General features: G+C 44.5%; 1 protein-coding gene across 9 annotated transcripts in view; it reads right to left on the minus strand.

The window, feature by feature from the left end:
• Positions 1-16816, minus strand: part of SNX18 (sorting nexin 18) — a 131334-nt gene extending 114518 nt beyond the window's left edge. For 4 of the 9 annotated variants that reach the window (XR_008547992.2, XR_008547993.2, XR_008547994.2 and 1 more), the window contains exon 1: positions 14968-16816. Coding sequence is in view for 6 of the 9 variants with exons in the window: in XM_054684366.2 (XP_054540341.1) it covers positions 14968-16588 (1621 nt within the window). In the remaining 3 variants the exon portion in view is untranslated. Of the gene's footprint in view, positions 1-14814 lie in introns of all 9 variants that reach the window. The other 5 variants (XM_009449164.5, XM_016953314.4, XM_054684365.2 and 2 more) reach the window with 5 other exon arrangements.
• Positions 16817-26132: the final 9316 nt, after the last annotated feature.

Below are 26132 nucleotides of genomic sequence, written 5' to 3' on the forward strand. Positions count from 1 at the left end.
AAAGAAAAAAAAGCCCTCATACACTGTACTGCCTCAGCCATTTTAACCAGGCAAGGCCCTGCCCTCCCTTTAAAGAAGCTGTCTGGCCTCCTTACCGTTTTCCCTCTTTCTGCCTGACCCCAAACTCAGGTCCCCACAGGGCTTGCCATGGCTCCAAGAGCTCCCAGTCCAACCCCATCCAGTCCTTGTACCTGAACTTTGCCTTCCTTTCCTCAATCCAATCTCTTATTCTTAGTATGTTTTGTCTCTTCTAAGACTAATTATACAAAAGGCCCAGTCACTAAGCAACAGGAATCCAAAGGCTACATTTTCTCCCTTAAAAAAAAAAAAAGAAAAAAGAAAGCACCTTATTTAATTTTGAAATCATGAATGTGCCAAAAACATTAACTCGATTTCTGTCTTCCAGGGGCCCTTCCCCAGGAAACAGAAGCCATGGTGTACGGGAAAGAACAGGAGACAGGCTGAAGGGCAACAGGGACAGCTGCTTAGAAGTCGCTCAAGACTGGACTCGGCCTGTTTTTCTTCATTCCCTGGCACACGTAACATGCTGAAAGAAAATGCTAATTTGGTCAACGTGGCCTATTGGGTTCTTATCCTCTCATTGCTGGGATCCACACCCTGGCCTTCCCTACTAACTCCCCATTAACTTCTTCCCCTCCCCTTTCCTTCCTCCCTGTTGGTCTCCACCTACTTGTTGATTACCCTTCCCCCTCTCTGCTCTAATATTTACTTTTTCATATTGTTTTGAGCAAAATGTCTCAAAAAGCAAAGGCCAGCATCCACTTAAAATAGAGAACTAGGGCAGCCGTCCAGCCACTTGATCATCACAGAGAAGCGCCTGCACTGTGCACACCTGTGCTCTGCACTTCGCATGTCTCATTTTCTTCTCTTTAACCCTGAAATAAAAGTAATCATTGCCACCATTTTCAGAGGCAGAAAGTGAAACTCAGAGAAACTAAATAGTTTTACTCAGTGTCCAGCTGCATGTGAACCTGGGTCTGCCCAACTCAGGCAATTCCCTTGTATGTGGCCCAAGGGGGGATGCCCTACCCATGGCGATCGCAAAGCCCCATAGATCGGCCTCAAAGCACAGCACACTACACCAGTACCCAACGCCTCCTAGGAGCCTATGCCACCAACATAGGGATGAGCAACCCACAAACCACCTCCAGACCCTAAATACTATTCCTGCATGGATTCATACTAAGTGGGTTCAGGTTTAGACCACATTAATAAACCCTGGAGAGTACAAAATTAATACTGAACTCAAGTCAGGGAAAGCAATTTTCTGAATGGACTAATGAAGGTCCCTAAAGCTAATAACTATCAAAATTCAAAGGTAATTTAAAATTCACTTTTTAATTCATAAATATAATAAATGACAAAGAGAACTTTTGAACCATTTTGAAAAGGAGGGAAGAGGATCAAGACAAGCATAGTCAATTGCAAAAAGAAAAAAACCTGGTCACTTGATGGAAAAAAAATCACTTAAAGAATTCAGGCCTCTAAGCTTGATTTCATCCTGAAAATATCATTAGTCTGTTTCAGGTAAAAGCATTGTTATAATATTCTAATTAAGTAGTTCTTATAGCTTCATTCAGCAATCACCTAATGTCTAAAGGCAGAATGACATTCAGTTTGAATACAAATATTCACTTGCGTATAAATACCTTAAAAGATGATTATTTTAGTTACTATGCATATATAGTCATACAGTTTATCTCATTCCAAAAATGAAGAGAGAAATCACATGATTGTACCTCTTGTGGTTTATTTGGTAAAACTGTTTCTTGCTGCTAATTTTATATACATAAAGGTTCTTGTGTTCCAGCCCATAATGAATATTAAACGTGATAAAATTACTAGGGTGATAGTTTCAGGAGAATTCTGAAAACACAGTGTCTTTATTTGAGAAGTGTTTTTGGGTATGGTGGCAATGTTGATTTGCCTGTAGCCAAGCAAATATAGATGAAGACTTTAAAATTTGAGAGTAAGAAAGAAAACCATGTATTGTTTCTTTTCTTAAAGATCTGATACCCATAGACTCTTAATAAAATAAGGTAGACATACTATCCTTGATAATGCTGACCATACAATGAAACTTTTAAAAAACTGACTTTGTAAAGTAAAACCCATATAATGGTTCAAATTCAGAGAACACAAATAGGGGCCTCAGGTCTGCAGTGCCCAGTTCTTTAATTACCTGAGGCATGTGCACGCATACTGGTCTCTACAAAAAAAAAAAAAAAAAAAAAAAGCAACAATAGATATGTTTGCAAGCTGCCAACACTTTCGACACGTGACATACAACAAGCATATCCGTACCAAAGAGTGAACTTGGGAAAGTACCTTTAATGAAAGGTAAAACCTTATTTTCTTTTTTTCTAGAAAGATAAAGGGAGACCCAAGCCAAAATAAATCTAAATAGAAGCTGCTAAAATAAATCTAAACAGAAGTCCCTCTAGATGGGGCCAGGAAGAGAGTAAAGTGGCCCCTGCTCTTTACGAGAGAAGCCAAGGCAAGGCAAGATAGGGCACACACGCAGAGCCAGGGCACTTATGGGACCCTATCTGAGTGCACTGTGGTTCATGCTGGAGTTAGCAGAATATCTGCAAATAATGCATTTCTCGTTTTCAAGTAATTTTCCAGTTTTTGTCTGAAATTGTAAACTCCATTGTCCCAATTGCCATGTATGCCATGGTGGTACCGACTGGTGAGCAGCACAAGCACTCTTCGTTATCCTGAGTGCTGCTTCACATCCCTTCACGATCACGAGGCTGTGGAGATAATTCCTAACTCAGCTGTTTCAAATGTAAGGACATGCCTCACTCCTGTGGTTTTCCCGCTGCCTCGCACTGGCAGGGCCCAGGTGTCCGGTGGCTGTGAGTCTTTACTCTGACCACATCCGGACATCCTTGTATGAAATCATAAATAACCAACTAAAGACAGAACAAAGCATCTAAAATTGTATCAAGTTTTAAAATATACGTGAAATACAAATCATAAAACGTGAAAATTTACAGATTATCCACACTAACATCTATCAGCATTTAGTTAAAAATGTCTTGCTGTAGACAACACGTGGCTTTGATGAAAATCGCAAATGTCAACCTAACTAAACACAATAAAAACACAATAAAAGAAAAAGGATTTTCTAAGACTTCCTTCAGCCCCATTCCTTGTCTTTCCTTTTAGTCCTGCTCCTCTTCGCAGTCTGCCTACCTCTTCTATCACTGGCTTCACTACTTTCTACCACCCAAACTTAAAACCTCTAAGGTAACACTAGATTCCTCAGGAGAGCCAGCGCCTCACCAGGTTCTGACATGATACCTGGCAGGTGTCTCGAGTTCACCTGTTCCTTTCCAAAGCCAACTCTTCCCCTGGAGTACTCTAAGAGCCTCCTCATCTCTGCCCAACCAACAGGAGTAACTTCCAAAAGCCCTGCCTCAGGGAGCCAGGGTGCACCAGTGAAGGATGCTTCCAGGAACTCGCAGTTTAAATTTCTGTGGTTTGGACGGGCAGGGTGACTCACACCTGTAATTCCAGCACTTTGGGAGGCCGAGACGGGTAGATCACCTGAGGTCAGGAGTTTGAGACAAGCCTGGCCAACATGATGAAACCTCGTCTCTACTAAAAATACAAAAAATTAGCTGGGTGTGGTGGCAGGCACCTATAATCCCAGCTACTCAGGAGGCCGAGGCAGAAGAATCGCTTGAACCCAGGAGGTGGAGGTTATGGTGAGCCGAGATCACGCCACTGCACTCCAGCCTGGGCAACAAGGGCGAAACTGTCTCAAAAAAAAAAAAAAAAAAAATTCTGTGGTTCAGCTCCTGTCTGCAAAATGGGTATAAGAAGAATATTTACCTCAGCTTTTTTGAGGTAAATACTTTTTTAAGCTCCTATGAAGCTTAAATAGATATAATGAATATAAAACACAAAGCACCATGCCTGGCACTCAGGAAGTCTTCAAAACATGATAGCTACTTTGATTATGACTAAACGTCACTCTTTGGTTTGAAACCTTTAGTGGCTGCTGACTGCCTGTAGAATAAGTCAATTTTCTAACAAGCATGTTATATATTGTAGCGTAAGAAATACCAGTCTCAACTTAAGGCAAATAATGCACTCAAATCCTAGCTCTCCTCATTAGCTCTGTGAGCCTGGAAATCACTTAACTTCCCTGAGCCTCAGTTTTCACAGCCACCAAATGAGATGACACCACTTTGGGGGAGTTAAAAACTGCGCTGTGTTCAATAGTGTCCCCCTAAAATCTACATGGAACCTTTGACTGTGACCTTTTTTGGAAACAGGGTCTCTGAATATGTAATTAGTTAAGGTAAGGTCATTCTAGGTTAGGGTGGGCCCTAAATCTAGGACAACGGGTGTCCTTAAGAGAAGACACAGAGACAGACACACAGGGAGAATGCCACGTGAGGAGGGAGGCACGGACTGAGGTGATACAGCTGCAGAGCAAAGAAAACCAAAGGCTGCTGGCAACCACCAGAAGTTGGAGAGGCAAGGGAGGGGTCTCTCCTAGAGCCTCTGAAGGGAGCATGGCACTGCCACACTGTCCTTCCAGACTTCTCGTCTCTAGAACTCTAAGAGAATCCATTTCTGTTGTTGTAAGTCACCTAGTTTGTAGGAATTTGTTACAGCAGCCACAGGAAACTAATACAATAGCTGATAATTAATGCTGAAAAATATTTTTCAGCATTATCAGCTATTGTATTAATAACATAGTTACTCCATGTTACACACGAGGAAACAGAGGTTAAGAAGTGTGTGGCCCAAGATTACATAGTGAAGCTGGCAGGAACTCAAACCCATCTGGTTTTAGCCCATGCCAACAACCACACTGCTGTCATACCCACTCCTGCATAGAATTAAGACAATGTATCACTTCTGAATTTTCTAGTGGAAAAAAAAAAAAGGACATATATAAAATGCTTGGAATACTGCCTATCACGTAGTAAGTACTCAATAAAGAGTAGCCACACCCACTCCCCTAACCTGCTTGTCATCCAAGTCAAGGGTCAGCAAACATTTTCTTTAAGGGCCAGACAGTAAGCATTTTAGGCTTTGCAGGTCAAGAGGGAAAATTGAGGTTATTATGTAGGGACTTATACAACCATTAAACACAGAATCATTTAAAAATACAAAAACCATTCTTAGCTCAAGCACTGTAACAAACAGGCGCCTGGGTGAATCTGGCCCGTGGGCTGTAGTCTGCAGACCCCGCTCCAGGCCATCTCCAGGCATCTCTATTGGTGACCCAGAGACTCTAATCTGCAGGCCATTTTGTACTTCTCCCTATCCCTTACCCCACTCTGCAGGCAAGCAGCCCCTTCTGTGTTCTCCTCCCACCGCCACGGACACTGCCCCCAATAAGATGTTATCACGTCTTGTCTGAATTACTGAATTACTCTCCATTTCACTTAACCCCCAACCATGTTCTACACCTGCCACCAGGACCTGTCCATCTTAAGTGCAGGCCTGACCATGTCAGCACCCCATTTGATCTTCCGTGTTTCCACTATCACCTCCAACAGCAGCTGTAAACCCAGCAGCACATCAAAAGCATGTGAGGAGCTTTTCAAAGAACACCAATGTCTAGGCAGCATAGACATTCTGATTCACATCCAGGGTGGGGCCCCATTTTCTGCTGTATCCCCTCAGTGGCTGGTTCTGAGAGGCAGCCAAGACGGATCCCATATGGTTCGGCCCAGAATGCCCTTCCCCGACTCTGCCGGCTTGGCAAACTTCCACTTGTTTTCAAAACTCTTCTTAGACTGAGACTGGCAGAAGCCACCTCTGAACCTTCCTATCCACTGCCCAAAATTACTCCTCCTTCTGTCCTACTTCACATCATGGTGCATGTCCACGACTGTGTGTCACACGGTACAGTGACAGCTCCTCACTTCAGTTCCCTTCACTGACCTGAGCACTGGGTACCTTGCTTATCAATTACAGTATGCTTATCAAACCTATCCTAAAGCATTTCAAGATCAGGAGTGCGCTTTCCACCTACCCTCCTCCAAAAGTCACACTGTGACCATGTTTCAAAGGGGGAATTCAAATGCTGGCCACTCAAGCCTCTAACACAAACTGACAATTCCTCTCTATCCCCTGGACTCCCATGCACTGTCTTATTCGCAGTACTAAGTTAAATCTACCTTTTATTTCAGTCCTCTGTGCACACATTCTGCCTCTCTCAAGGAACTGAGTGGGCCTTCCATGAGGGCAAGTACCTACTGCTCTACACATGAGCTCAGTGCTCCGTGTGTATCCAAGTCAAGCAACAAGGTGAATGTATTCTCTGGATCTTGTGCTCTGAATTAAGCAAACGAGACCCCAGTAAAAATGTTATAACTAAAACTTACTAATGAGGAAAATGTGTGTGTGTGTGTGTGTGTGCGTGCGTGTATGCATGCGTAAGTTTAAACACCAAGAATCAATATAAAGTGAAATCATGAGGTATACAATATTAATTCTCTGGCACTTTAAGCATTTTCAAACTTCCCCTCCCCTCCCCAATGAATTATGGAAAGTCATTTCATAAACACGTAACTCTAAGACTTTTAAATCACTCACATGTTAATGACTTCATCCATAAAATACATCTAGATTCTATCTTTATTTCCTGTACGCTTTAGACTGTTATCCATCATCATATAAATGGAAAAACAAAAACATCTTATAAATCTATTTCAAGATCAACCAAGTAGCTACTGAGTGCCTACTTCATTAATTCAGCAAGCATTCATTAAGTACTTGCTATGCATGTATAAAACAGTAGTTAACAGCTATACAACACAGGAACATAAAAGCATAACCCACACACTAACAATTATTCACAAAAGGACTACAATCCAAGGGGGATACTCCAAGGAAGGGGACTAGACCTGAAGCTAGAAAGTGCTTGTGTTGGGGTGGGGAGACATGGAGCAGAATGCATGAGCCTGATCTACCTAAAAGGAGAAAACTCAAGTCCTGATTGCTGCTCCCCACCCCTGTTCTGACAATTCTTATTGTAGGCCAGGCCAAAATTGCAGTCACCCTTGATGACTCCTCTTTCTCTTGCATGTCACATCCTTCACAATCCCATCCCTCAGGAAAACCTGTTGATTCTACCTCCAAAATATAGCTGGAGGGGGACACCCCCCCGGCTCCCCGACCACCACCTCTGTTGTCTCCACTCTGGTCCAGGCCACCAGCATCTCTCACCCGGATTACTGGAGTATTTCCTACTAGCTCCCTGCTTCCATCCACCTTTGACTGCCGCACGCCATTTTATTCTCATTGCTCTGGACTAAGTCTGTTAATATGTCCAGTTGGATGTCATACCTTGGCTCAAAATCCTGTAATTGCTTCCATCTGACTCAGGCTTTCATTCCAAGTCCTAACAGTGACCTGCAAAGCCTTACAAATCTGACTTTCCATGACCTCATCTCCTAGGATCCTCTTAACTTCAACCACCTGGCCTTGCTGTTCCTCAACCTGCCTGGCACATGTCCACCCCAGGGCCTTACTTTAGCTAAACCCTCTGCCTGAAAAGCTCTCCCGAGATACCTGCTTGGACGACTCTCCTGACTCCACAGTGATTCAGGTCTCTGCTTAAATCTCACTTTCTCAATGAGACCTACTTTGAGCACTCTTACTAGTACTTCATCCTGCCTCCCATGCCCTCTTTCCCTGCTCTACTGTTTTCTCCTAGCACATACCAAACTCCAACATACATCAAAACTTACCTCCTGTGTTTGTTTTTCATTGAGTGTCTCCACCCTGCTAGACTGCAAGCTCCACAAGGGTGGGGATCTTTGTTTTGGCTGCTGATGCAACACTAGCATCTTGAATAGTGCCTGGACGATGATGGGTACATACGTATTTGTTGAATAAAATCTAGTTTATCTTTTAGAAGGTCCTATGAATAAATCTAATGATTTTATCTCCCCTTCCTTCACTGTCCCCTTACCTGCTAAATAACAATTTATTTAGCAGAAGAGGAAAGTCAAATCACAGTGACAGTTAAGTCATAAGAAAAGGTACAGAAATGACAAGTGAACTAAAACTCATTCAAATTAAAGTTTAATCAAGCTATAAGATCAATATCAGAGGCTGGGCACAGTGGCTCACACCTGTAATCCCAGCACTTTGGAAGGCCAAGGTGGGTAGATTGCTTGAGGTCAGGAGTTCAAGACCAGCCTGGCCAATATAGTGAAACCCCGTCTCTACTAAAAAAAATTAAAAAGTTAGCCAAGCATGGTGGCACATGCCTGTAATCCCAGTTACTCGGGCGGCTGAGGCAGGAGAATCATTTGAACTTGCGAGGCAGAGGTTGCAGTGAGCCGAGATCGCATCACTGCACTGCAGCCTAGGTGACAGAGCAAGACTCCATCTTAAAAAAACTGTCATAATTTATCTCTTTGGTAGTCCTATTAATTTGGGTCAGAGAGAAGTCGCTTCAGCTGTCTACCATACCACAGCTTCCGAACACCCGGGAACCCTCACCAGGCAGCAGCAGGCCGGGTATTGATCACTTTTACATTTGAAGTTCCTAGTGAGGTAAGCCTGCAATGCATGTTTGCTGATCTGAACTAAACGTGCATAAATGTTCTTTCACATCAACTGATAAGGGCTTTTCATGCTCCCATAAAACAGTCACATAAGCAGACAGAGAACACTGTTAAAATCAGCCTGAAACAATGTCTAAAAGTTTCCTGGATACTTAAGACTACTCTTATTTTTTTAAAAAAGTCAACTAACAAAATGGTACCTAGGAAATAATGAACCTCACTTTTACAGATGAGGAAACTGAAGCTCAGAAACATTAAGTGATTTGCACCAGAACACGTGATTTGGGTTAGAGGGGAGCCAGCAGGAGACAGTTTACATACACTCTTCAATGTGAACAACAACAAACAATTGACTCCAAACAACATCTACATTTATCCCAGTTACCATTACTTCCGGTGTGCAATACAGGGCAAACTGATTAAAGCAGATATTTAATTGCTAGACTGAAGACTCCTTGAGCTTTTGTACTTTTGCCTACAATTCGGGTGGCAATAGGTTGCCAGGAGGGATGATAAGATTACTGGAATTGTCCTTCAAAGGAGAGTGCCCTTAATATTTTTTTTTTCTTTTCTTTTTCTTTTTTTTTTAAAGAGACAAGGTCTCACTGTGTTGCTCTGGCTGGATTTGAACTCCTGGGCTCAAGTGATTCTCCTCCCACAGCCTCTCAAGTAGCTGGTATTAAAGGCGTGTGCCACCATGCCTGGTTGTCATCTCCTTTTAAATTCACCCATCTATTTTTCAAAAATAAACATTTAGTGACTAGCTATTATGAACTATAACATTTAATTCTCATGCTGACCTTGTGAGGAAGTGCCCCCACTTGGCCAAAGATAACTGAGTGTTACGCAGGTTAAAATAGCTTGTCCAAAACTCCTCCATGCCCACACACTGGCCCTCCAGAGCCCATGCTGGTCCCGACAGGCCAGCTCCCACTGCGATAAGGCTCTGCACCCACGGCTTCTTGGCTTGGCATGCTGCCCCTTCACTGGCACAGCTTCCTCAGCAGACCCAGCCCAGTCCCACCCCTTGGTGCAACTCCTGGGGCAGACTGGCCCATCCACCAGGCTCTCAGAATCCTGGCACAAGGAACTGCCGAGGCTGGCTGATCTGTCTCTATAGCTAGTCAAATAACTCACTGAAGACCAGAGGCCTACCCAGCCCTCCTGCAGACACCGGCAGAGCGGCCAGATTCTAGTCTGTGTTGTATAAATAGGAGATATGATACACGTCTGCCTTCCGGATATAATCTTGTCAAACAGAGCTCAGCATTACTCTGCCACTTTATAATCCTTTAGTTAATGATACAGAGCTTCAAAAATATATGGCAAATTAAATCTAACTTGATATTTAAACTTTGATTTAAAAATACATGGGGCAATACAATAATAGTTTTTATTCAGCCCAAAGAGAAGGAACATATTAAATAGTCCAAGGGAAGTGTATGTAAGTGAATCACAGAACTTCTCACTTGTTTGGGTTCTGGCATCATGCTTAGAAGTCCTAAGATGGCCAGACAGGACAACATTTCTGAACAAGGAAACCTCATAGGCTCCCTGAGTTACTGGGAGGAGGGTGGGAGTGCAGGTCCTCTGCCTCCCTTCAGTCCCACTGTGGTCGGCGTGACTCTGAAGGCTATGTGGCTCAAAAAAGAAGTCTGAGAAACCCCTGACGGGGTGGTATGAGCGGTGCCCACACCCAGTTTCGTGCCCAAGACTGTCCTTGGGCAGTCACATTTATATTTTAACCAAGGAACTGAGTCATGTATTTCGAAAGCACCAACAGTCACCTTATTTTCACTAAGAAAACACAAACTGGGGCAAAGGGTAAGCCCCAGACCTGTTCTCTTTTTTTTTAGAGACATAAGGTCTTTTTAGAGAACAGCTGGGGGTAAATGCAGGGGAGAGGAGAAATGGGTTCAACTAAAGATGGAGTGAAAACAAAAAGAATGAACAGCCTCAATTTCTAGCCCGGAGGTTTCAAAAATAAGGATGAATTTGCAAACAGCCCCAACTTCTTAGAGCTTTTCTCTGTATTCCTGGCACCACCCTTTCGGGGCTATTTTTAGCTACAGGAGAATGGGGAGCAGACAGGGAAGGGTCTCCGTGTGGCCCAGCCTTACCTTGTGTGCCCTGCTGGGACTCCAGCTATCTTTAATTAATGTCTGAAGGACATCAGGCCAACTCTACTAGTGGTAAAAGGAAGCACAATGGTGAAATTCTACCCAGCAAGACTGATAGGCCCACTACTGGTATACCATTCCTGAGGTCCTGGGGCTTTTATTGAAAAAAGGCTCCATCTGGAACATTTAGAGAGCAATGAAGTAGAGTCTGTATATTTAAGAGTACAGAAAACAGGACTGCCTATTTACTTATCTAGTCCTGCCTCCCTGCTTCACACAGCCCAAACCGACAAATCAATTTAACACTATTTTACACCTTTTCTCTAGAAGAAAGACATTTCACTTAAAGGAACTCCCTCTAGCCATTTTTATTTAGTCCAAATTCCTAAACAAGGATGAAACCAGTATTTATCATAATCTTTTACAGTCTTCCTTTTAGCAATAGTCCCAAGAGGTAAACCTAAAGCTTTTAAACCTCAACTTGCTGCCACCTAGATTTAGCTTTATTAAATATTAGAGATTGATCATATCTTTGGAAACAAAACTGAATATGCCAAGAAACTAATAATAAAATATATTCCTCAGTACTACCCAAACTCATCAACATCAACACTATAAAGGTATACTGCAGACAGGCATGATAAAGAGGGAGAAGATAAAATGCTATCACTTAAGAAAAAAAAAATCAAGACCACAGGGGTTACATGTCGGTGACAAACATCTGCACACTGCCTAGTCAGGGATTGATGAGCTACCTATGAACAAAGAACTTAAAGGACTCCTGTTAGGTCAAAGCAAAACACAAATAAAATTCCGATAGATTCTGAATTCCCATCTAATGTACCGCAGACTACAGCAAACTACCGTCTTTCTTCGCTCAACTCCATTAACCTAAATAGTTAGACTCCATCCGTTGATGGAAAAAAATCAAAATTCCAGAATTCTCTTTTGGCTGAAGGAAGTATATCGCTTTCTTCACTTTTGCAGAAAGTACGTACACTAAAACCATTATTAGTTTAAAGAATGGGTTCAGTATTTAGTATAGTCAGGAAAATTTCAGCCCACCAACATTTAAGAGTATTTGAGTTTTCCACCCTCATTTTGCAGCTGGGTTCTCACCAGGATGGCCTCAGACATCCGTTCCGTAACCAACGTGTTTTCTGAATGGGACATAAAGGCACACTGCAAGAGATGCTCACACTACTGAAATGTCACTCAGGTTGAGTGCTTGGGAAATTCAGCAAAGAAGAATCTAGCAGGACTTGCTTCCCCCTTCCCAGTTTTTATTAATTAAGCCTATAGGGGAAGGAGGAGGTGCAATGAGATGACCAAGTAAAAATAAAGCTATCAGGAAAGTATATTAAAATATAATAATTTGCTGGAGAAACTTACGATGGGGTTGATAGTTAAACTGCAGCCAGCAGTTTAACACAGCACTGTCCAATAGAACTTTCAGCACTGATGGAAAAGTTCTATCATCTCTGTTGACCAATATTCAGTTCCTTAGTCACATTAGCCATATTTCAAGTGTGTAACAGTTGGGGTTGGGGAGGTGATGGAATTGAGATGCTCTTTACAACCACAAGTCCTGAATACGCTCAGAAAGCTTTTATCCTGGCTTATGATGTTTGTCTCATCTATACTCCTAAAAATGGCCTACACTAGCATCCTTGATAAACACTGGTTATAGGCAAATGCTTTTAGCCTTATGTATCGCACACTGTCACTTTAAACGGTAGTACTTTCTAAAGATGTGTCATCTAGGGACACAGGTTCACTGTACATTACACACCAAGGTTACAGCAGAAACAAACTATACTGAATATCAACTGCTGTTCTTTCCAAAGTTCCTAGAGATTATGTTTAGTGCTCTTGAATCTGTTAAGCCACATAAAATGATACTGGTTTTAATGAAGGAAGTTTTTCAAATCCCAAGTGACTAGAGACAAATCCAGTTCTATAATTTAAAAAAGATAAACTAGGCCGGGCATGGTGGTTCACGCTTGTAATCCCAGCACTTTGGGAGGCTGAGCTGGAAGGATTGCTTGAGCCCAAGAGTTAGAGACAAGCCTGGGCAACATAGCAAGACACCTGTCTCTACAAAATAAATAAAGAAGTAAATAAGCTATATATTTTTTGTTTTGGACACAGGGTCTTGCTCTGTCACCCAAGCTGGAGGGCAATGGTTCAATTATGCCTCACTGCAACCTCAAATTAACTCCTAGCCTCAAGCAATCCTCCAGCCTCAGCCTCCCTAGTAGCTAGGACTATAGGTATGAGCCACCATGCCACGCTAACTTCTTTATTTTTTGTAGACACGGGAGTCTCCCTATGTTGCCCAGGCTGGTCTCGAACTCCTGGCCTTAAGGCAATCCTCCTGCCTCGACCTCCCAAAATGCTGGGATTACAGGCGTGACCCTGGCCATAACCAGATGGTTTAATAGACTAAGTAGACCATTGCTGTAAACTCAAAATAGATATTAGAACACACACCATACCTTTTCTAATATATAATTTCAAAAGCAGGCCATTTGACAAAGGCTGAGTGCATGGTGTGATTGACAGTGAATGAACTGATGCCAAGCTAAAGTAGACAGACACCAGCGGCCCAGCACACATGTCCAAGTGTCTGTACTTGGTTCCATCCTTTCAACTGTTCACCAGTAATTTGCACAAACTCACAGAAATGTGTAAAAGGGCAGCCAGCATAGGTCCAGAATGATGTAACACAATGGAATTTAAATGCTAAATCCCTCCATTAAAGGCTCACAAAGGCAGTTCCACCAACACCAGTCAAAAAAGTCAAAGATTCATAACAATTTATGTTTTAAAAAAAGGCATAGGTAATGTAAATACAGGTTTAATACAGGCCAACAGCAATATGATTGCACAAAAAGCGAATTCAATATTAGACTGCATTTACAAATCGCAAATTGCCAAGAAGTTACTACTCTCTACTAAAATTAGTACTGATGTCCAGGGTACTCCCTTTCAGCGGAAGCAACAAGACTGAAAACGTTAGATCATTCTCCCAGCAAGCCCCTTCCCCCATAGGAGTCAGAAGACCAGTCACGCATTTGGAAGGGGAAGGAGAGAAGCAGAGAGGAAGGAAGCGAGACTGCTGTCTCCAAAAGTCTGAAGGCGGTCCCAGGGAACAGAAAGACAATCAAGGGAGGCAAACTTCAGTTCAATACAAGAAAAGACATGCCAGAGATCAGGGTTGCTCATAAACGGACTGGCCCACCAGAAAGGCAGTGAGCACTTCATCAGTAAAGGCCAGACCCGCTCAGGAAAACAGGGACAGTAGGTTTCCCTGCTCAGGAGTAGGTTTCCCTGCCCAGCCGCCCCTACACTGGACTTTCACAGGCAAGACTGCCTCCCTAACTCCCACACCTCCCCATTCCCTCAATCAAGGCATTATATGAGAATGCACATTAGTAAGAAATGTTAAGACAAGCACTACTGCTTTTTTTTTTTTAATTTGCAAATTCTGGTGCTTTAGCAAAGGTCAGAGACACTAACAACTATTAATAACTCATGAACTCTGATAGCTGGACAGCTAACTCACTTGGATACCAGCAACGCTGCTCTCAGATCCAATACTCAGATTATATTCATTCTGTGTAGTTTCCCTAAACAATTTTCCTAAACAACGTTCTCAATCTCAGTACATTAATAGATTTCAAACTCAAAATGAGTACGCTTTTCCTGAAATTACTTCACTTCGTAAAGATTGCAGGCAAGAATTCTTTGCAGGAAGTTCTTAAACTCAGAGAATTGATCTTAATTCCTCTACCAAAGCAGAGATTGAGAGGTGTGGAAGGGTGAAAGCAGATTTCTCTCTATTTACAGACATCCGTTCTTCTCCATTATTTCCTCACTTTTTGAAACTCACCACTAAGTGACAGTGCAGTGTTCAGATACCTAACATGGTTTGGGTCCCCTTCTAATTCTACCCTCGTCTCAAGATTACAGATTTGAGCAGCTCATTACTCAACTATTCAAACTCTAAAATGATAGCACTGTCATCAAAGGTACTCTTTGAACCTTCGAGAAAGAGTACTCATTCCCTAATGCAAGATACTCGAGGAGGAAGCTGCCTGTCGAGCAATCCAACTTACACTCTAGGGAAAAGACCCAGGCGTCCACGTCTCTGCTCGCTTCCTCACCTGTAGAATATGAGTCTGAAACCCACAGTGGTACTGCTGTCAAAGTCGCCCCTTTCAGCCTGCACAATACACTCCATATCACCTGCTCTAAGGGCCAGGCTTTACCTTTCTGAACGTGGATGATGTCCGGGAAGTTAGCCAGATGCCCCTGATACAGCGCTAATAGGTCCATGACGGGATCCAGGTCCTGCCTGGGCTGCTCCGCGAAGAGCTCGCCAATGGCGTCATAGGCATCTCCGGTGAAGGCGATAGCCTGGTTCAGGCCCACCGAGAAGGCCTGCTGGTCCAGCTCAAAGGCCTGGCTGAGGCCGCGGAAGGACTGGCCCACCTTCTGATACTCCTTTTTGAAGCCGGTCACCTGCTTGCGCGCGAACTCGTTGGCAGTGTGGTTGAGCTGCAGCGCGCTGTCGTCCATCTTCTTGGTGAAGCACTTGAAGCCGTCGATCTTGCTCTCCACCTCCTGCAGGTCAAGGGCAGCGGCGGGGGGCGTGCTAAGGGTCAGGAAGAAGTTGGCACCCACCATCTCGTCTTTCTCGGCCTTCCTCTTGCCCTGCTTCCAGGCTTTCTCGTCGGTGCTGCTGGGGCACGTCAGGAAGTGCTGGAAGACGTCGCACTGCGCCAGCACTGGGTGGCTGGCCATGTGGTTCATCCACCAGATCAGGCCCTTCCTGCGCTTAGAGATGAAGTCCTCCTCGAAGCGGCCGGTGGCCTGCTTCTCCGGCAGGTGGGGCACGGAGATGACCGGGAACTTCTCGGCCAGGCGCGCGTACAGCCAGTCGAAGTGCTTGTAGCGCCGATGCACCGGCACCTGCGTGTGCGTGGGCACCAGCTTGTAGGAGATGTAGCTCTTCATGCCCTTGAACTTGGTCTGCTTGGTGGGGTCGTCGATGGTGCACTGGAACGGGTAGGGGTTCTCCTGCCACTCGGGGCCGTAGGGCCCCAGCACCACGCACAGCTTGTCCCCGTCCTTCACGAAGCCTGACGCTTCCCCCAGCACGAAGGCCTCCCCGCCGGACTTGACGAAGGTGGAGAAGCGATTGAGGTTGCGGCTCACGGTGGCCGAGCTCTTGGCCCCGGACGGGTGGTGCTGCGGGGGGACCGAGCCGCCGCGGGAGCCCAGGGACAGGTCGGAGCGCGTGGACAGGCGGTAGCGGCCGGCTGCGCCCACACCCGCCGAAGACGAGCCGTCGAGGTCTGGGTATGCTCCGCTGCCCAGAGCGCCCGGCTCGTCCGCCACCGTGGAGCTGTCGTCCCACTCGTCGTCCCAGTCATCATCGCTGCCTTGGCTGGCCTGGTAGCCGCCGTAGAGCTGCTGAGGCGACGGCTGCAGGGCGCCCCCGCCGTACGGGAAGCCCGCGCCGGGCGGCTGGAAGGTGCTCGGAGGCGGCGCCTGCTGTGGCTGCAGCAGCGGCTGGAAGGCGTCAGGCGGCGGCTTGAAGGAGGCGGGGGGCGCGACGGGCAGGGGCTCGAAGCCCCCGGGGGGCACATTGGCGTAGCGGGCCGGGGCGCCCGGGCCGCCGTCTCCCGCCGGGCCAGGCTCGGGGGCGCGGATCACCTGCACATAGGAGGCCGGGAAGAGGCCGCGGTCGCCGCGGCTGTTGACCCCCTCGAGCCAGCCCTCGATGTCCTGCTCGCTGCACAGGCTCAGCACCTCGTGCTCTCGCAGCGAGATCTCGCCTGGGTTCTCCGACCTGAAGTCGTACAGCGCCCGGGCGCGCAGCGCCATGGTCCCGGCGCCCCGACTCCCGGCGTCCCGAGCCGAGGCCCACCTGAGGGGCCCGCGGTGCTGCTCGAGCCCTGGCGCGCGGACTGGAGCCCCGAAGGCGGCAAACCCACGCTGCCCGGACCCGCCGGTCCCGCCCTCCGCGCGGCTCCGCTCGCAGCGCCTCCACTTCCCAGCGCCGACTGCCGCGCTGGGCCGCCGCAGCCGCCGCCGGTCGGGGGCGGGGCCCGCGGCCTCCCACGTCTCCAGCTGCGCTAATCCACGGCCGAGAGCCCCTTGCCAGGCGAGAGCAAGCGATGGCCGAGCCGCCGAGCCCACCGCCCGCCTCGGCTTTGCGGCGGCCACTGCCCTCTAGTGGCCGGTGCCGCGAAGCCGGGCGCCGTAGTGAGCGCGGCTGAAGGAGGTTTCTACTCCGAAGTGAATTATCTGAGATTTCTTTAGGCTTTTAAGTTAAACATTCTCTAGAAAGTAAGTTAGCATTTGCATGCCTGATAAACGTTCCCACTCTGAGCGCTCAGTGAATGCTCCTAGAATGGCTTAACCCACTCATGTGATAAAGCATTTTGCAATGCGAATTAGTGATTGCACTAAGAAAACAGGATGCCTCCGCGGAGGAGCTGTTCACCTACGGAGCAGGCTCCCTTCCCTCTTCTGCTCAAGGAGAGGAGATTGGCAAGAACAAAGTAAGGGCCAGGGAAGGTGCTGTGATTGACAAAATTAGAAGCAAAGGATCGTGTAGAGAGGGAGGAGCTGGAGAGTTTCCAGTACAATAAATGCTCACACATTTATTACATACATGTGTCGCCTATCCTCCCATAGATATATGTAGTGCGGTGAATGAGAGCTCAAACTTCGGAGCCAGGCTTCTGAATTTCAATCTGTGTTCTGACACTACCTAGCTGTATGACCTGGAACAAGGCACTTATATCGTACCTACCTCCGGGGGTTGTTGTGGGGATTCCATCATAAAGTAATCCCTATTTTACAGATGAGGAAAGTGAAACAATATCTGGCAGGGTAAGCAGATTTGAAGGGTTTGTTGCTGCTTTTGCTGCTGTTACTGTTATTTGGGGGAAGCAAAATCCCTGGCCTCTTTCACAAAGGGAATAGGGTTACTAAATTCACAATTGCAGGGTACATGCACCAGGAAGCGTCCCAATGTTCACATTGCCACTCCTAGTAAGAGGTCAGTGACCATCCATCCATCTGTTGTCTCTATGTCTCACTATATTTATATTATTTTTAAGATAAATAGAACAAAAATCACTTCCTGAAATAATCAGCTCCAATCTATCGTTGCCTTGTTTCCTATCTTCCTTTCCTTCAGTGTATAATTTGCCCAAAGCTTTTTCTTCTCTTAATCCCCTCTTATTAAGTCTAGCCTAATTATTCCTTTGAAGACACTTCTAATTGAGGTTCTGCATTCATGTGTCATTAATTTCAGCCTGTCCTCTGACCCTTTTCAAGGAAATCTGGGAAACGGGCCAGAAGAGTGTACAATTATTCTAAGGGCTGTGGTATTGTAAGCATCTTGCACAAAAACACAAACCCACTATACCAGAATCACTCCCACAGTGTTTATCCTAATGCAAAACCTTAATTCAATTCAGTAAGCATATTCTAAATTACATTTTTAGCTGAAAATTCTGGGTTTTGACTATTCACACAGTAAGCAACAGGGCTCATTGAATTTCAATGCCAACATTTCATGTGGTCAGAAACATGAAGTCCACATTAACTAAACCTCTAGAATATGACTCATTTTACTTCTGAAAAGCTAACCTAGAATATGTAAGATAAATAAATTTAGTTTCGCCCCTTCTATTCGTTTAGTAGTTACTTTTTAGATTAGAGTTAAGTACAGTAACTTTGGGCTTATTTCAGGTGTGAAAATTCCAGGAGTTTAAGGTGATGATTTTTTACAGACTGGTTGAGCTACTCTGTAGAAATGGTGGTTGAGGAATTATTGGGTGTCCAAGGTTGTTTGTAGCACTGGGGCATGGGCGTCTGCAGGTGCTTACTTTGTAGGAGTCCAGTGGGAGGCCTCTGTGCTTGCCGCGCATCAGGCTTCCAGAAGGATGAGGACAGGCTGTCATGATGTTTGGCCCTATGGCCACTAGTGGCAGGAAAACCCCTACCTCTAGAGGGTCTTAGATATGTAGAAAATTGTGCTCCAGTATTAACAACCTATAACCGTTCACTCAGGGAAATAGATACAGTAACACATTTTGTAAAGATTTCTCTAGAAAATAGAGCATATTATTCACAGTTTAGTTTACACAATCATTATAACCACCCATATGCTTCTGTAAAGTTTTTAGGGGACACTAAATGACCCCAAACAATTGCATTTTCTTACTTCCTCCCTTGGCCTGAGAGGCCTTAGATAGCCTGGCCCTTGGCTATCTTTCCAACCCCCTTTTCCACTGAAAGAAGCCACAGTGGTTGCTTTGCTATTTTTGGGACAAGTCAAGCACGTTTCTCGCTGAAGTTTTTGCCTTCGCTTTTCTCTCTCCCTGGAGCCCTCTTCCCCTGGAGATCCACCATGCCACATCATCGCTTCATTCGGTCAGAACCATGGGGCTTTCCATCCCTCCTTTCTTCTCCTTCCTTGGAGATACCGGAAGACAGAGGGAGCCTGGGTCCCTGAGTCACCGACCCCAATCATACTTTGTGAGAGAAAAATCCTTTGTCCGACTAAGCCACTGAAATTTCAGAGATTGCTGAGGCAGCTGGTACTAATTATGCTAATATACTCTCCCTCCCTCCCTCCCATCCCCTGTCCATCCCACAGTCTCACTTTTCTTTGTAGCACCTATGACCTAAGATAAACACGTCTATACATTAACTGCCTCCCCTATTACAACATAAACCTTTCCAGGGCAATGAGGTTTTCTGAGCACTGAGGATATAGCAATGAACAAAACAGACATGTTAGGCAACCAGTTAGTATTTGTTAGATGAATGAAAGAATGTCCACTTACATCCTCCCTAGATGAAGTCAGCTCTCTCCAGTAGCTCTTATTGTGTCTGGGTCAGCTTGCCTGGTGCCCTCTGCCACCCAGCTGTAACTGTTTCTAAGGCAGCTAAGTAACACTCCTCTTTAAATCAACAACGTTAAAGGTAACACAACCACCCAGAACACCACTGCAAATTTTCAGATTGTTAGAAATTTCACTATTACAGAGTGGGTCATTATTACAATTAACACTATATTTTACTTGAAAACACTCATGTAATGCATCAAGCATTACACAAATATGTACATATGATTTTAGATGCACTTACACCTTTCCTGTGTTATTTCCTGCCGTATTTTCACACCAACTCATCCATGCATGGAGCAGATATTGCCATCCCCACTATCCCAGATCAGGACAGCCAACTGCAGAGAGGGTCGTCTGCTGAGGTCAGGTGACTGGGGAATGACCCAGCAGCTACTCAGCTGTCCTGAGAACTTCCGTTCACTGTGTCACAGGTCTGCACTCTGCTGGCGCCTCAAAACTACTACTATTATTAAACAGCATCCAGGCCCAGCACAGTGGCTCACACCTACATATATATGTTTTATGTATATAAAAATTTATATATATAATGTTTTATTATTTATATATTATATATTATATATATTTTATATATATAAAAATTTATATATACTATATTAACGTGTGTATATACTATATGCACGTGTATGTGTGTATATGTGTGTGTACACACGCGCGCGTGCCCACACACGTGCGCGCGCCCCCACACGTGCGCGCGCGTGTAATATTGTTTTATACATTTATATTTTTATATATTATAAATAAAGTAAAATGAAGAGCATCAGCCATTTACTAGAAGGTTTGTAGCTAGGCTTAATAGAAAGCCTGGCTCAAGCCTGCACTCCCAGCACTTTGGGAGGCCAAGGTGAGTGAATCACTTGAGGTCAAGAGTTCGAGAACAGCCTGGCCAGCATGGCAAAACCCTGCCTCTACTAAAAATACAAAAAAATTAGCCGTGCATGGTGGCGCACACCTGTAGTCCCAGCTACTCAGGAGGCTGAGGCACGAGGATCGCTTGAACCCAGGAGGTGGAGGTTACAGTGAGCCAAGATCATGCCACTGCACTCCAGCCTAGGCAACAGAACAAGACTCTGTCTCAAAAAATAAACAAATAAACAAACAAATAAATAAAAATTAAAAATAAAAAAATTAGCCAGGCATGGTGGTGAACACCTGTAATCCCAGCTACTTGAGAGGTTGAGGCATGAGGATTGCTTGAACCTGGGAGTCAGAGGTTGCAGTGAGCTGAGATCATGCCACTGCACTCCAGCCTCAAAGAAAAAAAGAAGAAAAGAAAGAAAGAAGGAAGGAAGGAAGGAAGGAAGGAAGGAAGGAAGGAAGGAAGGAAGGAAGGGAAGGAAGGAAAGAAGGAAGGAAGGCAAGCCTGAATTCAAAAACAGTGCTGCGTCTGAAAGGAAGGCTATTTACTGTATCTGTTTACTTGGTTTCACCTGGAGTTTAAACTCCATGAAGGCAGGAGGTTTGGTTTGCTTTGTTCACTACTGCATACTAAATTAAATATTTGTCAAGTGAATGAATGAAACTTTTCCAAACCTTAATTTCTTAGCAAATGTGGGAATACAAATAATCTACTTCATTGGGTAATATCAGGACTTAATGAAGTAATAAGTTTGTATGGTATTTTACAGTGCTCAAGATGAAAAGTAATTTTAATATAAAAATATAGTCCAATTATTAAAATCGGGTCCTCAACTTGTGCAATTGATTCTTGTAGTGAATACTTAGCATGGATAAATTTTCATATTTGGATTTTATGATGTTAGCTGCTTCTACAGGGGTATTTATAGCTGAGAATGCATAAGTACCTACAAAATTATTCACCCCTATTGAAGAAATCTCCCATTGTTTTTATTACTGGACCTCCTTCATACATAGCTCATTTCTGCTTCAAAATCAAATCAAGGACCTGATTCAATATTTATTACCTGACACTTCCCTTAATAAATTTTCCTCTTTTCTCCAATGTGTATTTAACTAAATTAACTCAGCTTTTGATTGATGAGTGTGTTCTTGTAGATATATTTCGCCATTTGCTCTGCAACTGTCCCATTTTGTTTTGTTTTGTTTTTTGGAGACAGGGTCTCACTTTGTAGCCCAAGCCAGGAACTGGAGTGCAGTGGCATGAACATGGCTCACTGCAGCCTCGACCTCCCAGGCTTAAGCAGTCCTCCTACCTCAGCCTCCCCAGTAGCTGGGACTATAGGCACATGCCACCGTGCCCAGCTAATTTTTGTATTTTTTGTAGAGACAGGGTTTTGACATGTTGCCCAGGCTGGTCTCTGACTCCTGGTCTCAAGCAATCCACCTGCCTTGGCCTCCCAAAGTGTTACGATTACAAGCATGAACCTCTGCACCCGGCTCACATTTTTATAGTTTTACAAATCAACATTCCTCAATGTCTTGTACCAGAAAAAACAAATTGTCAAACCAAAACCAGAATCTAGCCTAATGTTTAATGTGACCAATATTTAAAATGTAGGAGATTTCGCATTCTAAAATATTGATTCTGACTTCTTTGGGGGAAAAATACAATCAGTATTAACTGATTAAAATAATGATCAAAATTTTTTAAAAAACAGTCAAAAAAGAATCCAGGCCAGGGCTGGGCGTGATGGCTCACGCCTGGAATCCCTGCACTTTGGGAGGCCGAGGCGGGCGTATCACGAGGTCAGGAGATTGAGACCATCCTGGCTAACACGGTGAAACCCCATCTCTACTAAAAATACAAAAATTAGCCGGGTGTGGGGGTGGGCGCCTGTAGTCCCAGATACTAGGGAGGCTGAGGCAGGAGAATGGCATGAACCCGGGAGGCGGAGCTTGCAGTGAGCTGAGGCTGCGCCACTGCACTCCAGCCTGGGCGACAGAGCGAGACTCCATCTCAAAGAAAAAAAAAAAGAAGAATCCAGGTCAGGCACGGTGGCTCATGCCTGTAATCCCAGCACTTTGAGAGGCTGAGGCGCAGATCACTTGAGGTCAGGAGTTCAAGACCAGCCTGGCCAACATAGTGAAACCCAGTCTCCACTAAAAATACAAAAATTAGCCAGGTGTGTGGCACACACCTGTAGTCCCAGTTACTGGGGAGGCTGAGGTAGGAGAATCACTTGAACCTGGGAGACAGAGGCTGCAGTGAGCTGAGATCATGCCACTGTACTCCAGGCTGGGTGACAGAATGAGACTCCATCTCAAAAAAGAAAAAAAAAAATCCAATCAGAAGGTCTGGCCACACAGGGCCAGCATTTCTGCATAGCAATTATTAGCTTGTTCCCTTTAGACAGAGCATTTCCTCTCTGTCTGTTCACCACAGTCCCCACTACTTTTTGGTGCCTTATACCTAAGACTACCTTCCTTCACTGTCCCTGTAGGCGTAAGAGTTTGCCCTGTACACATCTTCTGGGCCAAAGAGCCATCACCCTGGGGGCATCACCATGGGTAATTCACATCCCTCTCTGCCACAGCCCTCGGGATATCTAGACACTGCTCTCAGAATGTCTGTCAGCATCCCTCTCTCCCTCCCTTCCTTCCTTCCCTCTTTCCTTTCATCAAACAAGTAGGCACCAAAATCTAAAGAAGATACCTGCTTTATCCCTTAAGAAGCTGGTGGGTGAAACTGACATGGAAACCATATGCTATGTGGTATGGTTAAGGTGTATGCAGCGTTAAAGCTAACTAAATATGGCCTGAGAAGGACTCCGTATTTCTTTTTTTTCTTTTTCTTTCTTTTCTTTCTTTCTTTTTTTTTTTTTTGTTTTTGAGATGAAATCTCACTCTGTTGCCCAAGCTGGAGTGCAGTGGCATGATCTCAGCTCACTGCAACCTCCACCTCCCAGGTTCAAGCGATTCTACTGCCTCAGCCTCCCGAGTAGCTGGGACTACAGGCACGCACCACCATGCCTGGCTAATTTTTGTATTTTTAGTAGAGACGGAGTTTCACTATGTTGGCCAGGCTGGTCTCAAACTCCAGACCTCATGATCCGCCCGCCTGGGCATCCCAAAGTGCTAGGATTACAGGCATGAGCCACCCCCACCCAGCCAGGACTCTGTACTTCTATATTTGAGTCCTTGTGGATGAACTGTAACCTAGCTTAATAATCAGACAAAATTGAAAACCTAACTTAGTTGTATGCACCTGTAACAACAGCTGAGTTTTGGCCAATCCCAGAAGCCATACTGCAACCACTCAGACTGCTAAGTGTTCAAATAAGGCAAACACCAAGCAGTAACCAATCTCCATGGCTATCTTTATGGCAGTGATATTCAGGGTTGTTCCAATGTTTCATGTTGGAAGTGATCAAAGGTGTAGTAGCTATAGGAAACATTAAGCATATAAATGTGGACATTAGCCAATCTGGGAGAAGAATGGAAGGAGGTGTTTGGGGATAAATATAGTGAGTTTCAGTTCCTGGATATGGAAGTAGAAAGAATCTTCTGTTCTCATCCTTTACTTTGGAAAAGAAAAAAAAAATCACTTGTAAAGTTAGAATATGGAGGTCAGGAAGAGAAGAAGGAAAAAAAAAAAAAGAAGAACCCAGTTGTTCTAGCAAAGGAGCCTTGTACTCTTGCTTTCCTTATTGCTAATGATGGTGGCTTTCCCTGGAGCAGCTGTGTCTCTTGGATGAATTCTATTGAGCCCTTTATCTCACTAATATATCAGAACTCCATTCATCCACCTTTGCCTGGAGGTCAGAAACTACAGAAGAATCTAAAATTCAGAGAAGTAAATCAGCAATCAAACCTAAAAGAATAAACAATCAAACAAAACCTAAATGAAAATTTACTAAAGATTAATTTTCACAGTATACTGATACCCATTGAATAGCAAGTAACTAATGTGTCCCTAAGACAAGGAAATCACTTGGAAGAGAAATGAATATGTATATAATAGAATATTTATCACATCAAGAACTTAATCCACATAGTATTCTAGGAGAGTATAGCAAGTTACAAAATAGATTTTTTAAGGGTAAAACTATACAAATCCAGTAATCTAAGTTGCATGAGGTGGGTACCAGCAGGACTACTATTTAAATATGAGAGAGGGGCACTTAAATAGGAGAGATAAATAGCATGTTAAAGAAGCCATTGCCTGGGCACAGTGGCTCATGCCTGTAATCCCAGCACTTTGGGAGACCAAGGTGAGAGAATCAGAGGCTGAGGAGTTTGAGACCAGCCTGGGTATCATAATGAGACCCCATCTCTACAAAATTTTTTAAAAATCCGCCAGGTGTAGTGGCACCCACCGGTAGTCCCAGCTACTTAGTAGGCTGAGGTGGGAGGATCTCCCGAGCCTGGGAGGTCAAGACTGCAGTGAGCCATGTTTGTGCCACTGCACTTTCCTGGACAACAGAGCAACACCCTGACTCAAAACAAAACAAAGCAAAACAAAACAAAACAAAACAACAAACAGAAGCCATTACATTAGTTCAAATGCCCTCATTGGATATAAGGACTAAACTCTTGATTTTTTATCTTGCCCAAATTCCTGCCTAAGGGGTCTGGGGAGTCATGACCTACAAATCATAAATTCTCATCAGATGGGTTTTAACTCTATATATCATGACTTACTTTCCAAACTGACTCTGGCATCATAACATTTTGAGACACGGAAGAAAATCAAAATATTTTACCCCAAAACATGTTTCTTTGCCATATTTTGAAATGGTCCTGCAAAGCTGTTCTTTGTGGGGGAAAGTTTGGATCTGTAAAGAATCTCTTAACATAGCTAGATCTTTTTATTGCAGACCCTCCCAATCCTGAAGAGACTAAGATCTGAATAGGAAACATTTGTCATCTATCATCTCTTAGGGCAGCCACTATAAGATTTCAAAAGAACTTTGGTCTCCACAGTTTTTATCTTAACCTGAACATTCCCTTTCTATCAATCCCAGGTCTTTAGATAAACTCAACCAATTGTCAATCAGAAAATGTTTAAATTCACCATAGCCTGGAAGCCTCGGCTTTGAGTTGTCCTGCCTTTCTGGAACAAACCAATGTATTTCTTAAATGTGTGTGAGTGATGTCTCATGCCTCTCTAAAATGTGTAAAACCAAGCTGCGCCCCAACCACCTTGGACACATGTTTTCAGGCCCTCCTGAGGGCTGTGTCATGGGCCATGGTCCCTCATATTTGGCGCAAAATAAATCTCTTCAAATATGTTACAGAGTTCAACTCTTTTTATTGACAGGTGACTATTGTGTGGGCCTGGTGGAGGGGTAGGGAGTGGTAGGGAGGTGGAGGCCTTTGGTGAACTGAGGAGCACTTGCCCCATTTAAAGGGGACACTTGGACTGAACCCCTGCCCCTATGGTTTTATGCAGGATTATGGACCTTGTGTTGTCATATAGCTTGATATTCCTAAGAAGCCAGAAATTCTGTTTGTGTATAAAAAAGTAGTATTAAAAACATTATGTGCGCCAGCCAACATGTATCTAATGGCAAGATTTGCCCTCCTGGCCTCCAGCATGCCACAGCCATTTTTGAAAGACC

Source organism: Pan troglodytes, chromosome 4 (assembly GCF_028858775.2).
Source record: "Pan troglodytes isolate AG18354 chromosome 4, NHGRI_mPanTro3-v2.0_pri, whole genome shotgun sequence".
NCBI lineage: Eukaryota > Metazoa > Chordata > Mammalia > Primates > Hominidae > Pan > Pan troglodytes.